The following is a 17355-nucleotide window of genomic DNA, read 5'->3' as shown; positions in this document are numbered from 1 at the left end:
CAGTAAAAATTCATACTTTTTGACATAAAGATCATGTAAAATTATTGGTTATCATTTTAAGGCAATATTTATGAGCAATTTGTTTTATCACATCATTACAGTTTTTATGGTAGAGTAACTAGAACTGATGAATTGAAGGTCAAATAGTACAGTATGTCAGGTAGAGAAGTTTCCAAAAACATCAGAATTCTACATACACAATTACTGATGAGTAAACCAAATTTGTGATCATCCTCTGTGAAGATAACTAATACAAAAAATTATGACAGACTTTGAAGATCCCCCACAGAAGACCTCACCCTCCCTGGGGAGCAGAAAGGGGATGGGATGGGTTGTGGGGGGGTCAGGGGAGGAGGGGAGTGAGAGCGAACTGGGATTGACATGTAAAATAAGCTTGTTTCTAATTTAAATTTAAAAAATCTCATGGCACTCTAATGAGGTAACCACAAAAAAATGAACTTTAAATCATTCATATTAGAAGACCTAATAATCGTACTTTCTGACTACTTGGTGTATATGTAATTTCCAAAAAAGAGTGACAGAGGAAAAAATGTGCTGTCATAACCACCTTCTTTTGCTGTTTAGTCTGCTAGCAATAATTCTCAGACTAAGTTAATACAGAAATGTTTGGAAGAAACTACAGGAGCAATACTAGCAGTAGACAACCTCTTACAATATGTACTATAGAAGTGGAAGGAAATAAAATGGATCTGAGAAAAAAGGTACATGGGGAATGCCTATATGGGATATGAACTTCCAACAAGTCTGTTTTTCAAAGATAATAAATAAGGATATAGTGTGCTTGTGACATCTGTCAAAGTTGAATATGTATCTTTCAGCAGTTGTGTGAATGTGCTTCATTTATAACTAGAGGAATTTAGTGCCTTTCCATTATCTCAGAATGGATCATCTATAAGGTCTAAAAAGCTTCTATAGGCCTTGTTCTACTCCTTTTTAAACTATTGACTACTCCTGTCTATATTATAGTTTAAAATATAAACTAAGGCCAGGTGTGTAGAAGTGCACACCTTTAATCCAAGAACTCTGGAGGGAGACAGGTAGATTGCTCAGATGGCAGACAGCTTGGTCTATATGGGGAATTCCAGGTTGGCCAGCGTTTTCTAGAAAGACCTTGTCTCAAAAATATGAACCGAGTGTCATCATATCATATCCGGGAATAAGGTAGGATGGAAGAAATCTCAAATGCCCCACAAGCCCCACTGCATCAAGAACAGGTTTTAACCAGGTACAATGTGCTTTTGGGGAGGAGTGAATTTGAGAAACTCTATTTCTATGTGATTACATGTCCTCTCTTTCTTATTAGTGGTGTCGAAATTTTATGATGCCTGTCTTATAATATTAGGTACTATTTAGCTCCTTTGTAATGTTTAATAAAGTATTGCAGTGAATGCTGTATCTTTAGTTGTCCATTACACCCTGGAAATGCACAAACAAGACTCATGTGCTGCCATTATGCAAATAAGGACACAGGGACGCAAAAGAGATTTGAATAAGTTATCTAGAGTTTCTAAGTGGAGAAACAGGCCCTGAACTGAATTATTAACTGAAACTTGTGTGATCATTTCAATTCTAACAGGCAATGTGGAAAGAAATTGGAATGGGAGTAGTTATTACAGAAATCAGTACAATACATGAAGCCACATCTCAAACTAAGTGGGAAATTGGACACTGGCGCGCCTCTTTTCAAAAAGGTGATCCTTTTCAAGCACAGCAGTTGGAATATAAACCATTCCAACCACTGTGGGAATCAGTATGGAGGTTCCTAAAGTAACTAAAACAATCTGTAATATAATAGAGCAGAGCTACTCCTTGATGTTTACCCAAAAGTCTCCATGTGAACATATAATGGAGATCTTTCCTTGTACATCAGTGTTTCTCACAGCACAATTTATAATAGCTAAGATATAGAACCAAATTAGGTATCCAACAACAGAGAAATGGATAAATGGAATGTAACTCTCTCTGCCCATCTTACTCACACATATAATATACATTACATATAAATTATCTTTTTCAACCTTAGCAAGAACGAAGTTTTACCATTCACAGGAAAATAGATACGAGTAACATACTCATTAAATGAATTAAGTCAGTTTTAGAAAGACAAATCTCATATCTCTCATTCTCATTTACTACCCTAGATTTTATATAATATGTATCTATGTCAATAGATAGATGTTGTTGTAGATATATAGATGTAAATGTAAATATAGATAGTATGTGGGCCATGAAAGAAGTGAAACTGTTGAGGGAAAGCAAGAGTAATGTAGTGGTTTGACTAAACAGTTTCTCCAGTGGTCTCAGGCATTGGAACACTTGCTTGCCAATTGGGTTGGTTTATGTAGTATAGCCTTAGAGGAGGAAGTAAGTCACTCCATGTAGGATTTGAGATTGAAAGTCTGACACCATTTTCAGTTCCCATTCTCCTTCATTCTTATGGTTGAGATATGTATTCTCAGCTTCCTGATCCTGCTGATACACCTGTTGCCATGCTTACTGCCAATGGCCATACTGTTCCTGCCATTATAAACTTTAAATCCCTGGAACTGTAAGTCAAAATGCAGTCTTTCTTTTATAAGTCTCTATGGTCATAGTGATTTATCACAGCAACAGAAAAGTTACTAATACAAATACTAATTGGAAGGGTATAGGATCTAAGAGCTGAAGAGAGCATGTAGGGGTCAAAATATGCTTCAAAAATATTAGACACTTCTATGAAATGGGCTCATGTAAGGCACAATCTTCTAGAATGAATGAGAAGAAGAAAACTATGCTCTATCATATAGACTATAGGTTATTTTTAAATTATATATTTGATTTACAGTATAAATGTTTGAGAATATTAATGACACTACCTTCCGATGTTACTTTAGTATTTAAAATAGCTTCTATCTACTCACAGTGTAATATTGTAACCTCATCATGTTTTCCTATTATTTTCTCTATTTTATGGATGTCTACTCTTAGTTTCCAATAAATGTGAACCTATCTAATACAAGAAGATCTATATTTTCCTTTCTCCTTTCATCAGCATCTCAACACTTTTATAAGGAAGAGACACATCATTAATAAAAACAGAATTGGAGATGATTTAAGATTAACCATTACATTGGAACAGGACCTATAAAGACAGAAATACCAAAAATGATCTCTATGATCATCATTTAAACTGTAATTGAGTTGTAGAAATTTCAACCTTTTACCAAATCTACTTTATCCCAAACATCATTATTTTATTCAAAATGCTGGTATCCCTCACACTGGAAACAGAATATGCCAACTTTATAAGTAATTTATTCTTAGTCTGTGTGGAAAATGCAGTCATCAGAAGGTTTCCTACATATTGCCACTATTAAAACAAATGAAGTTTCTTGAAATACCGTTGTAGTGACTTTGGTTTCTGGCTCATTTTATTGTCCACTTCTTTTCCTCCACACGTGATCAAGCATACCAAAGATGGACTAAACTCTTCTCAGCGATAACTCAAAATGTTCAGAAATCAGAATGGCATCATTCAACTCAAATACTTTAATTTGTACAGCAGAAGAGATTTTCTTTAGCAACAAACAATGGAAGAACCTCTCTGAAGTTGATAATTAGTTCTAACATCAGCAAGCAGAATCAAAGACAGAAAACCAAAATTTCTCCATCAGGCTCCGATCAGCCTCTCCATAAGCCTCACAGCAGACTTGCCCTGAACTACATAAGGTGGATAAATGAGGGCAATGCTGCTTTTGGCATTCAACTTACTTGCAGATAATCTGTCTCATCCTTCTCAGCTGACACAAGATAGAAATAACATCAAAGTGTGATAAACTCTTTCCTGCAAACCAGGGGTTTCATGGTTCATTGGCCACAGGCAAAATCTATCAATCCATTTACTACACAATAAAAGGTAAGAAATCCATTACAGATCTGCTATAAGGCCTGGCAGGTGGTCTGTGACAAAACAAGAATACATCCTCTGGTCAGTGTCCCTTTTCTCCAGTTTGAAATACTAGGGGTCATCTAACATGCATATAGTAGTAAGGATCTTGTATGAAATTCTTTTTTGGGACATAAATAAATCCACATATATTGATGTATAAGCATAGAGATTGTACCAAAATGTTCATTTTTGGTATGGTTATGACCTTTCATAAAACTAGCCTTGTTATTTTATTTTCACAATACATATTAGCTTTTCAGGTGATATAGCAAATGAAACTAGGTTAGAATTTACAATCTGTATCCTTAAATCTAGACTTTAATCTTCTTTCCTTATTCTGGTTCAGTTTACGTAGTCAGTATATGAAACCCTCCATTGAATTCAAGATTATTAAATTATTAAGAAGAATGTTAGCTCTTCTAGTTTTAGAGTTGATGTCATATAATATAGTAAGAAATAATCCTGCAGAAACAAAAAGGAAAATATTATGTGTTGGCCAAATCCTTTACTATTGTATGATTTTTTCCTGCTGTCTCAAATTCACTGCCACAGGGCAAATATATTTGTGCTAATAAAGGACTTTAAAAATGTTGTACTGCAGGTCAGAAATTATGAAATTTTTCTCCTCATTTTCTTTTCATCATCATAATACTCTTTTCCTCATTTAAATTCATTGAGAACAGGAAAGAGTGTTTGCCAAGCATAATAAAATCTGTTTTTACTGGAAAATATGTTACCTTTTAAATAAAGTGTGAGCCATAGGAAACTTAAAGAGTACATTTCCATGTTAGATGCACAATCAAAACATGTACATAGTGATGAAAGGAAAAGTATCCTATGTAAATGAATCATAGCACAAATATCAGTATTGTATAATACATACTAAGTTTCCTTATGTATAGTTTTAAAGTATAGCATTGTCTTGAACAAATTATATTAGCTGAAATTCCCTAATAAGCAATTACCAGCAACAGTGTAAATTTCTACAAATCCCTCTGTCAACATCAAGACTGTAGGGAAAAGAAAGACCACGAGGTTTGGATTCCTGAGTTACAGCCAGTACAATGAATCAAACTCACATATATTCAAGTTTAAAAATTCAAACTTGTATATATACACCAACATTCTCACTTTTTAACTGTGAACCTACTTTGTTTGACTTCGCAGTTAAAAAGTGAGAATATTGGTGTATATATTGTCTGTTTGGTCTTATTAGAAATGTGAAGAGAAAAGCTCAATATTGTTCAGCTCTTTTCATGTGAAATATTACTTGGTAAGAATTTATTTAAAGTCAACATGATTGTAATGGAAGTCACTGGCTGAAAATCCTTAGCAGTTTCTATTAGGCCCATTTTGCTGATTTAGTTCCTTGAACGATCCTCACATTCGTCCCTTCATTTCTAATTCTGGTTTTTCTTCAATAACCATAGTTATTACTCTTTGATTAAGTTCTTTCAACCTGGATGATGAGCTTCCTCTTTACACTTTAACATTTTATCCTACTTCTACATATCTAATAGACTCTTTTATGCGACAAAATTGGGCCAGGTACTATGTTTCTCATTGCACATGCACTATTTCATTGAATTTCCCCTAAAAGCTGGTGATCCTAGATCTATTGTCATTTAAATTCAGAAGTGAAAAAAATGAGGTATGTCTAGGAATGGTAAAATATTGTGCAGCTGGTAATCACCAGAACACACGATGTATCGTTTTCATGAATGACCACAGAAAATTGCTTTCTCATCTACCTTGTTCATTTTTTCTTAATAAATTATCCAGTATATATTCTTATTGTCCAAAATCACAAAAGCTTGGAAAATGGAAAGGGATATATTCTTATAAATATATTTTTTGGTGGACTGACTAATTTTGCAATAATGACTATCAAGTTTCTTGGACAGGTCAATCTTATTAATATCATTTAAATGTGTAGAATGTAGATAATGCTGCTGGTTGTAAGAACATTAGCAAAAGTTATAATTATTGTTATGAGCAATGTAATTAAACCAGTTCTATGATACTGATGTTTATTCTAAGAAAAAGAGTGATCTTATGTAGATCTTTTAGATTTAAAAGTGGGTAGACATAAGAAAGAAAAGAGGGACGATTAGAAATTGAAATGGGAGAACAAGCAAAGTGGTAAAGATCAGGCAAATTAAGATATGTCTTAGTAATAAACCTCACCAGAGCATATGTTTTTATAGAATTCAATGTCAAGAATAGTATATTATAAACACTCCATTCCTGAGCTTTCAGCCTTAACCTATTTAGTAAATATAAATTAGATATGAATATTTATAATGCAAAGCCCCATAAAATTATGCATGTCCTTTAAATAACACAAGGGTCCGAATTGATAATGACACGCTTAGAAAAGCATGTGATACATAGTCACTCATTAGACAATGAATGAATAAATAATGAGCTCATGAAACTTAACTACATAAAGAAATATTCAAGATGATGGATTTAAAAAACTATCAAACTATATACCCACTAACTAAGTGAGCATCATTTTCAGATATAATACCATTTCATCTCATCTTGATAAAATAAAGGCCTATGTAGACTATGACACAAATACACTTTATCAGGGAATGTCATAAGCACATCAAATATCGTATGGAGTATCCTGCTCCCTGCTTTTACCTCTATCTTAGTGGATTATTAATCATCATTTCTACTATATATTATAAAGTCTTTTCTGGGCCCCATAACATGGTGACAAGTGTAAAAATTTTTCTCCTTTAGTTAAAAATTTGTAGTGCAGTAAAGACTGAATGATTACCACTAATCACCATATTGTGACAGAAAATGACTAGAGCCCTATCCATATTTTTAGCAAGGAGTAGATTAGCCCAGCATTTTTATAAAATTTTCTACATTTTACTTTCTACATTCATGGTAATGACTACTAATGACTGACATTACATGGCAAATGTACCTGAAAGGATACCAACCATTTATTTGATTGACATAAATGAAAGAACATTGTTAGAATGTTTACTCCTTGGATAGATATTTAAACTTAATATGATTGGAGGTCAAGACAAAGTGAACTGAATTTCTGGAAATTTGGATATAATTATTAGTGTACTTTAGAAAATGTTTTGGTTTAAAATTTAACTGTGCATTTACTCTCATAGTTTTTATTTTGTGATTTCACTGGAAAATAGTTTCAGCATTATTACAAAAGTACTTTTATGCTAAGCTTGAAGATACATGATTTTAAACATACTTTTTTCCTGAGTAAAGTAAATCAGATTTTCTAGGAAGATTTACTTAACTGAAATTCAATTTACAGGACAATTTCTTAACTGTGTCTATAAAATGTTTTAGTCTTAGTATATTTCTTCATACTGTCATGACAGTAAAAAATTAAAACAGTAATATAAGTAACTATATTGGTAAAATATGGAACATAATTTAATCTTATGAAATGCAATCATATTTATTATGACTAATAGGAACATGTATATAATGTATTTTAAATTTCCTAGATAACAAATTATAGGTATAAAACTACCTGTATGTTTTTTTATATTATACAATAGTAGCTGCTTTGTAGTATAGACACACTAGGATATGATTAGGAAACAGCATCCAGTTTTCTTTTTTTCTTTTTTATTATTTATTTTTAAATTTAAATTTAAATTAGAAACAAGGTTGCTTCACAAGTCAGTTCCAGGTCCCTCTCCCTTTCCCTCCCCTCCTCCCATGCCCTCCTCCCAAGCCCCTCATTATCCCCAGGGAGGGTGAGGCCCTCCATGGGGGTGCCCATAGTCTGTCAGTTCATCCAGGGCAGGGCCTAGACCCTCCCCGAAGAGTTCAGGGTGAGAGTGCATCTCACATTGTTGGATGGGAGTCCAAAGTCCATGTGTATACTCGGGATGAGTACTGATCTACTGCCCAAGGCTCAATAGATTACCTAGGCCTCCTCACTGACACCCACATTCAGGGGGTATTGATCGGTCCCATGCTGGATTCCCAGGCTGATGCCTGGGATTCAAGAATTAACCTTTGTCAGGTCAGCTGTTTCTGGGGGTTAAACCAGCCCAGTCTTAACTCCTTTGGTCATCAGTCCTCCAATATTTTATGGCTTATTTCAAAGAAATTAGATCCCTTTCCATAATATTAAAATAACAATGTAATGAAATGAGAATTCCTATATTTTCTATATTTCTAGCATATTATGTAAGAAACAGCTGACCTGACAAGGGGGAGATCTTGAACACCAAACTGATGCCTGAGAATCCAGCATGGGACTGATCCAGACCCCCTGAATGTGGGTGTCAGTGAGGAAGCCTAGGCAATCTATGGGACCTCAGTTAGTAGATCAGTATTTATCCCTGGCATACAAACAGACTTTGTGTGTCCATCCCAAAATGAGGGATGCTCTCTCAGCCTAGGCCTTGCCATGAACAAAATGGGGATTGTGTGGGGACTGGGTGAGCTGTGGGTTGGGGAGGAGTAGAGGGAGAGGGAGCTGGGATTGGCATGTGAAGCAAGCTTATTTCTAATTTAAATAAAAAATTAATTAAAAAAAGAAAACCCAATGGCTAAAAAGTGGTATTGATTTTGGAAACACTTATCTTTCAATAGAGAATAATATCTCTGGTGGTTTGAAAGAAAATGGCTCCAAAAACGGAGTATCAGAATTGTAAAGTATGGCCTTGTTGGAGGAAGTGTGTCACTGTGGGGGCAGGCCTGCTTAACCTTCCCTGGGTGTGACTGTCAGTTGACTTTCTGTTGCCTGGAAGCCATGAAGTAGCACTCTCAGCTCCAGCACCACATCTGCCTCCATGCTGCCATGTTCCTCTTCATGATGATGATGGACTGAACCTCTGAAACTGCAAGTGAGCCACCTCAATTATATATTCCCATTATGAATGGTGCCATGGTCATGGTGTCTCCTCACTGCAATAAAAACCTTAATTAAGACAATGTTAGTTTTAAAGTAAAAAAAATCTTTCCAGAAGCTGGTATCTAAATCTGAAAGATGTACCAATTAGCTTCAAGAAGGTTCCTTAATCTGAGTAATCTGGAACCTAAAACGTTCCATATTTTAACCTTTATATTTTAAGAAAAGTAAGATAAAATGTGATTTACAAATACTCAAGGATGATAATGTGGATAAAATAATAGATATTTTTGCTAAAGAAAACAAAAGTAAAGTTTATATTAGACAAAAATGAGTGTATCACAACATGACGTTTATTTCAGGGTGTCCATAATTTAAACTAATGGCTATATTTGCTTTAAAACATAGCAGGTCCTTACTCCTTTAAAAAATTGTCCAGAATAAAATAAGCTAACAGATTTTTATAGTGAATTTATTGTATCACCTACCAATTCCTGATAGCCACAGCTACTGGTTCTAAATTTAATGGTTCAACTTCTAAATTGTTATTCCACTCTTGTAAAATAGTATTCATATAACCATTTTTCCTCCATATATGTTTTTATTTAAATTAGAAACATGAATGCTTCACGTGTCAATCCCAGCTCCCTCTCCCACCCCTCCTCCCTTGTTCTTCCACCAGCCCCTTCAGCCCCCCGTCACACGACCATTTTTGCTTTCACTTGCAGTATAATACTCAGAAGTACACGATATAGTCAATAGGTAGTTATAAAATAGGCTTTGTGTCAGTTGATTTCATTTAATGGGGGATAATGCAACTGTTCTCAATACATTTCAGGTGTTGATTAAATTACAGTATTTAGTAAATTATAAATATGAAATAATTTGACATTAATGTTTCCATATTAGATGGCTATATCAAGAAATAATCATGTACAAATCAAGAAACATCATTACTACTTCATTTTTGTTATCAAAATATAAAGGTGTGTAAATAATTGGTAGGTTGCCTACGTATGCAGAATGAAATATCATGGCATTACAATATTTCATTAGGTCATTCTGTGGGAAATGTTTTAAGGAAAGGACATATGTGTCAATCTGTAAACATAAATCTACATGTTCTTAGTTCACTATTCACTCCAAACAGAACAGAGTGAGGAGATCCTCAAAAATACTTCTACAATCTACTACTTGAAAATGTAATAGAATTTAATAAGATTAACAAGTGTCTCTTTTCTCCATGAATCATTAGCTACATTTCATTACCGAAAACCTATCGAATTGTACATTAAATTTATAATTTTACTCTTAGTTATTGCAGCAGTGTAAATCTATACCAAATGTTGTCATTGCTTTAGTATTCATTTTCTCATATAAAAGCTGTGTTTTATTTTGTTGTAGAAATGATAAAAGTTTATGTTTTACAACCCACAATGATGCAATGGTTTTGTATCTAACACTTCCTACCATTATAATTTTCTGTTCCTTTTGTGTTATCAGGATGTACCTAGATATTGTATAACATTTTAAAATATTTTTCCTCCTTGAACTCACTCTATAGTAATGATTTTCTTTAAATTATTATGCAACTACAAATTTTTAATGATCAATATATCATGTTAGCTACAAGCATCTATGTTTTAATATGGATATTTTGACATAATCAAAAAAGAACCTTTCCACTTTTCATTAAGATACTACTCTTCTAAAAATATTTACGAAGTAGATATGATATGATGAACATACCATGATCTTCTGAGAAAACATATGAGCTTAAGAGCTGGCACATTTATATTTCAAAAATTATAAATATTAATTATTAGTATTGATAATTTACCTTAATACTTCATACAAAAAGGGTATTTATTTTATGTGTATGAGTGTTTAGTTTGTGTTTATTTGTGTGTTGTATGTTTTTACCTGTTGCCCACAGAGACCAGAGGATGTAGGATCTTCTGAAACTGGAATTATTAATGGTCATGAGATGGCTGAGCCAGAGACAAAGGACCTTATTACTTATAATATAGGATACAACATGAGCTTTGGAGGTCATAGGTTATCTTTGGCACCCACATTCCATGGTGGTGATACAGAGCAGTCCTAGTGGGTGCTAGGCACACAGTGGATCTGAAAGATTCCCGTCTTAGTAATCTTCCTTCTACTTTTAAAGGTTATTAGAAAAGCTGCTTGATCTTTGTCCCAGAAAAAAAAAACATTTTTATGTAAGAAAATAGATCTGCTCTCTATGCTTGGATGGAAACATTATCTCTGTATTCCAAGACTATGTGTAACTCAAAATTCTTGGAAATATGGTTGTAGTCTATTTTTTCAAGGATAGAAACACCAAACATATGCATCATCTTTAATTACCTTTAATAATCTTTAATTATCTTCTATGCCTTTTCTTTCATTTCTCTAATCCCAAAGATGTGACTTTCATTTGTTTATATTTTTTTTAACATATGAGTGCTTTGCCTGCATGTATGTATATGCACTGTGTGCATGCCTAGTATCTGTGGCCTCCGGAAGAGAGACATGGATTCCCCGGATCTGGAGCTATAGGTGGCTGTAAGCCTACATATGGGGGCTGGAAATTGAACCTGAGCACTCTGGAAGAGCAGCTTGTGCTCTTAAATTTTGAGTCATCTTTCCAGCCCCAACAAATGACGTTTTAGATATCTGAAAACAATTAGAATACTACTGAGAAGGAAGTAACTAGAAACCAAGAATGGGATGTCAATCTGGGCCACATAGCAAGTTCCAGGACAGTCTAGGCTATATAGCAAGACTCTATCTCAGAAGAAAGAGGAGAAAGGAGAGAGGAGGGAGGAGGGCGTTGATGAGGAAGTAACAGGAAGCACGAGATAATAGATGGTAGATTTGTCATGGACAGAGTTCATTTAATTCGGGAACCACTAGCAAGCAAATTACTTTAGGCATTGCAATTCAGCCAACCTAAGGACACGCACGGACACACACACATACACACACACACACACACACACACACACACACACACATATAAATATGTGTGGACTGCATCTCCTGAACAACTGAATGGATTGTCTTATTGTAAAATAGCTTCTAAAAACTCATTTGTTCTTTCTATGGTTATCTATAAGATGGGATTTTCATGGAAAAATGGAATTTCTAACCCCTTGTGATATATATCTGATATATAAGCATCCAGATTTGTCTCCAAAAAATTTACCCTTATTCGTATATCTGAGAGGAAATATTATATCTCAAACAATTTTTCAGATATCTACTTGTTTGAATTATAAAATTCTAAACATTAGTTTTGATTGTAATGTCACAAAGTGCTAATTATTTGAGCTTCTGCATATTTTATCAGTCATGGAAATGATCTGCTACAAAAACTTCCGCAGCATCATTTTTAGAATACAATAAATAACCTGACATAATTTGAAGATCCATTTATTTTTCAAATAACAGAATTTTCCTCAGTGTAAATTCCTTATTCTTCTCAATTTAGATAGGTGCTGATGAAAAACAACCAATGTATTAAAAGTAATTGTGCCATTTTTAAGGAAGCCATTTTTGTATTACATGAAAATTATACTTCTTCAGTATATTCTGGGAACAGAGTCATTCGCAGCTTCAGGGATTACAATTTCCTGTGTACTGTGGAAGGTAAATGTTAACATGTATTAAATATGTTAAATAACATAGTAGAATGGTTGTAAAAAATGAAAAAGTCTCAAAAAGTCTTTGAAGGTTAAAAGCATATCTGGAGAAAACATTTAAGGGGTATATGACTTAATGGAATAACTGCATTAGGTAAAGGGAGAAAGCACAGTAGCAGAACCTAAAAGGGAAGATACCATGATTAAGAGAGCCAAAATGCAGGGAAACATTGAGGATATGGAAATTTAAATTGTAAATTTGTTCCAAGCTTAGTTTAAAAGTAGAATATGTACAATGGCTTTCCATTTGTTACTAATAGAAAGTACTAATTAATAGGACATCTTGACAGGCAAAACTAAACTTAAACCCAAACAAAGAAAATGTATAGAATTCTTATATAAGAATTTGAACTTAGTAGCATTTAATGGGTGTCCCAACATATAGTGATTTTTGTGCAGGGTGATTTATAGTTCAGAATGGGAAAATAACAAAATAACAGTCAAATTTCTTGAGAGATGCAGGTTATAGATGCTTATAGAGCAATTATAAATCAACTATGTCTCTCTATTGCAAAATGTGAATCACAAAACTTTGAATGCCTAAATAATTAAATAGTTTTACTGAACTATCTCAGAAACAAATAAGAACAATACTTAATAATTACACCCTCAACAAAGTAACAAGAAACCTCTCAACTTGTTTCTTAAATATATGCTAGCATTGCTGCGGGCACTTAAGGATAGTAGGAGAAAAGTTAGGGACTATTCCCTGCCATGAACAAAGATCCACAAGCACTCAACAAAATATTAGAAAATTGAACCCAGCCATTTTTAAAATAAACCATGAGCAATAGGGAATCTCAAAAGGATTTCACATTTATAAAAAAGGGTAATAATGTACCTTTTCCCAGAAAATGAAAAAAATAAACCCTACAGTTAGTTACAAGTAAAAAACAGTGCATTTGACTATGTTTAATACTGTTTTTACAATCATACTTAATAAACTTATAACAAGTAGAAACTTAAGATGTCAAACATATTATACAACAGATACAATATTTCCTGATAAATATATAGGAAAGTATTATTTCCTGACATGGGGTATAAAACCAAATGTCTTTATTTTACTTTGCTTTGTAGGTCAAGGTTTGGCAAGGCAACAACATAAACTGAAACAAAAACTAAAGTCCCACTTAAAATGATAAGGATTTTAAAGGGCGAAACTATATTTGATTGTTATTTGAATACAACAATCATTCTCACGAGACAGATTAGAATCTGTTATTAATAGGTATATTTAGAAATATCATTGGATACGTATTTAATATATAGAGATCAATTATGTCTTTCTAGACTATATACCAGGAGAAAAATATTAAAATAATTTCATTTACCAGAGGTTCAAAACAGTAAATATGTTATATTAAGTCCAATAAACCACATTCTGGATCTCTTGAATAAAAATAGGAAAAGAGCACTAAAATCTTGATAAACATGACTGAAGGAAACCTAGACAAAATCAGAGGTATAGCATGTATAGATAGGGTGACTTGATATTGAAAAGATAATTAATTGATCTAAAAACTAAATAGAGTCCCAATCACTGTATAAGCAGGGTTCACATAAAATTGACAAGAGAGATCTACACTTAATTAAATTAATGCAAAATACAAAAGCACAACTGAAAAAGAAGAAAAAAGTAAATATTATACCACCAGATGCCAACATTTTATAACATGAATGTGTGTGTTTGTGTATGGTTCAGTCATTAAACAATAAATTTCCAACACATGCATGAACCTCAAAATATGCTAAGTAAAGTAAATTAGACACAAGGGGATACATGCTGTACTTTTCTGCTTAAACAAAATATATAACCAAGTAAATCAGAGATAGTAAATGGAGAGGTTATCAGTGGCTAATGAGAACAACTCTTTCATGGTTTACAGAATTTTGACGTGATGTTATGGAAAATTTTGGGAACAGATGATGATTATGATGATGGTTGTGACCAATGCAAAGGATTTATATAAGAAAATGCTTACTTGACAAATTTGGTGATATAAATGTTTTATGAAAGATTTTAAATAATAAAGCAAAACTATCTACTGTATAGTTTAAATAGATGAAAATTTTTGACATGGTTGATTGTAAATCAATGAATAATATAAAAAAACAAAAAATAGTATAAGAGTTGGCATTGAGCTAATGCTAATCTGGTTGACAAACAAAATGCAATCAGATTCATATATGGATAGTCATTTGATTCATGGCAGAATTGTGACTGTTAACAGTAGAGAAATGTTTCCTTTGAATAAATACATGTTGCTCGGTCAAAAGAATTTGAATTTCAAGTTTTTGTGTAAATTTGTTTTTTAGATATGCATTAAATTGATAAACATTTTATATTTTGCATCAATGTTAGAATGCATCCGCGGTGGAAAGACAAAGGATTGCAAGTAAAGTAAATGTAAATCAAATACCTTTGTGAGAACGCTACCATGCATTGATTACCAATTACATCTATATTCTAGGTCTTAAACAATAATTCTGCACCACAACACTTGCTGAGCTTGAACTCCTCACTTCAAGTTAATTGCTGTATCAATGTTTCAACCTATGGAATAACTTTCAAAAATGTATTGGTCCTATTAATGCAAAGTCATCCACTATGACAAATTGCTTTCCTTTTATAGCAAACTATACAGCCACATCAGATCATCAGGTAACAAACCCAAACAAACACTCAGGAAATAGCACAAATATAAACACTTAAAAAACTTAACACATGTGACAGGGAAGATGGCTAATGACTAACCTTTATCCACTGGAGATTTGTCTGTTTGAGCTTATTTTCAAGTTTATCTTGCTCTTCTGGCCTTATGGGAGCACTTACAAGTACTGCTCTTCCTGTTTCATTTAATTGTTTTAGAATTCCTTGGCGCAGTGGCAACTCTTCTGCCAGCAACTGGAACAGACATGTACAACAACATTTAAAATGAATTACAGTACAACTCCAACTAGCTCTGTGTCACCTTAATTGATTAGTCTATCAAAGTGAAGCAACTTGACTGAAGGTCCACTGGCACCTAAATACCAAATACTTCCACAGAGTGCAGAGCTGATGGGCTGAAGCATCTGCATTCAAGTAAACAAACATCCCTAGATATGACCTCATCATTTTACTCTTTTGAGATTGTTTTAATGTGAGAAATGTTAGATGAGATACTGAGCTCTAAAACAATATAACAAGCAGTCATTCTAAAAGTGTATGCTTTATCATAAATAGAGCAATGTGAGTAACTCCATTATACATTCAGGTTTTTTAGTGTGTCATCACATAGAACATCATGCCCATGAGTAGACAACCAAGTTGTCACATAACATGCTGTCAAACACTGTGCTGATCTCTTTACATATACTATCTCAGTTCATTTATACATATGGAAATAACTATAATATGAAGCATATATAATAATAATCTGAAGCAGTTATTATTGTCATTTGCATAGACAAATGCTGGGACAGAAGATTTAAATATAAGCTGCAAGGACTGAAGGCCAATAAGTAAAAGAGTAGTAATTCAAACAGAATATTTCACCCTGGAATTTAAATTTGTGATCTTCCTTTAGCATCAAATCTTTACTCTCATTTCTCCTACATCCAGAAACCACCATGATGTTCATAACTACATCTTATTTAGAACTGCAGCATCCAATAAAGTAGCTACTAAAAATTTAAAAAGTATTAAACTTCATCAGTTGTTCATAGAAGTCAATTATCAAAAGGCACATAGATTTAATGTTTACAGAAACAGATAATGAAGACCTTATCCGTCTTTATAGAAATTTCTGTCAGATGATATTATTTAGGTTGTCAAAATCAATGCACATTTATTCATAAATGAATGTTGCCAAATATGTTCATAAAATGAACCATTAATTATAATATTTCACATGACACTCAATACATTCGGGAAAGATGGCTTACCAAGAATGGACTGTGCTTATTTATCCTTCCAAATGTGCAATTGTCTACAAATTCCTCACAGACTTTCAGTACTGAATTGTCAAATATATACTATCATATCTGATATATAATGTATCTTCAATATATTTTACTGAATTATGAAGATATTTTCCTTTGTGCTCTATGGCATGATAGGATGCTTATGTTTTTTCGCAGAAATAGAGTACAATTGAACTATAATTTGCTTGAGTAAACCAACTGAATCATTGATGAACAATTCTATTTCCATTTTATTTTATACCCATATACAATGACAATAACAACCAGTTATAAAATTTCATATGAAGATTAAATAAAATCGGAGTTGTAAATAAACCTCATAGTTGACACTGATAAAACATTAACTTTAATTCTTTTTTCATTCATGCATTAAAATAATATAGTGCCAAAAGTTTTCATTTTCTAAAACTAAATCCAGAAAAATTAAATTATCTGTGCTATTACGTCAAATCAATGAACCAGGTGAGATAATATCAGATATCAGTGTGTCTATTTAACCAATATGGAATGTGATCCAGCATGATAATTTCAATATTCACACAAAATTAGCTAAAACTAAACCCTTCTGTAGGTTAATCTAAAATCCTTAGCTAGTGGCTCAAGTAATATTATTTATTTGATAATGAATATCTTCACTAAGAAGTGTTCTTCTTTATCAGTATGGCGGTTTTTCAGGAAAATGGGAATCAGTCTACCTCAACATTCAACAATTCTTCTCTTGGGCATATACCTAGAGAACATACATTCATACAACAAGGACATATGTTTAAGTATGTTCATAGCAGCATTGTTTGTAATAGCCAGAACCTGGAAGAAACCTAGTTGTCCCTCAACTGAAAAATGAGTGGAGAAAATGTAGTACA

The 17355-nt window shown here is 33.1% G+C and overlaps 1 protein-coding gene across 8 annotated transcripts in view; it reads right to left on the bottom strand.

Annotated features, from left to right (window-relative positions):
• Positions 1–17355, bottom strand: part of Dmd (dystrophin) — a 2157616-nt gene that overhangs the window by 773189 nt on the left and 1367072 nt on the right. For all 8 annotated transcript variants that reach the window (XM_040744180.1, XM_021232987.2, XM_040744181.1 and 5 more), the window contains one exon: positions 15282–15431. In XM_040744180.1, coding sequence (XP_040600114.1) covers positions 15282–15431 — 150 coding nt within the window. The remainder of the gene's footprint in view (positions 1–15281; positions 15432–17355) is intronic.

This window comes from Mesocricetus auratus, unplaced genomic scaffold (assembly GCF_017639785.1).
Source record: "Mesocricetus auratus isolate SY011 unplaced genomic scaffold, BCM_Maur_2.0 Super-Scaffold_100003, whole genome shotgun sequence".
Classification (NCBI taxonomy): Eukaryota; Metazoa; Chordata; class Mammalia; order Rodentia; family Cricetidae; genus Mesocricetus; species Mesocricetus auratus.
Note: the sequence above shows the minus strand (reverse complement) of the source record. Positions and strands in the feature narration are given on the sequence as shown.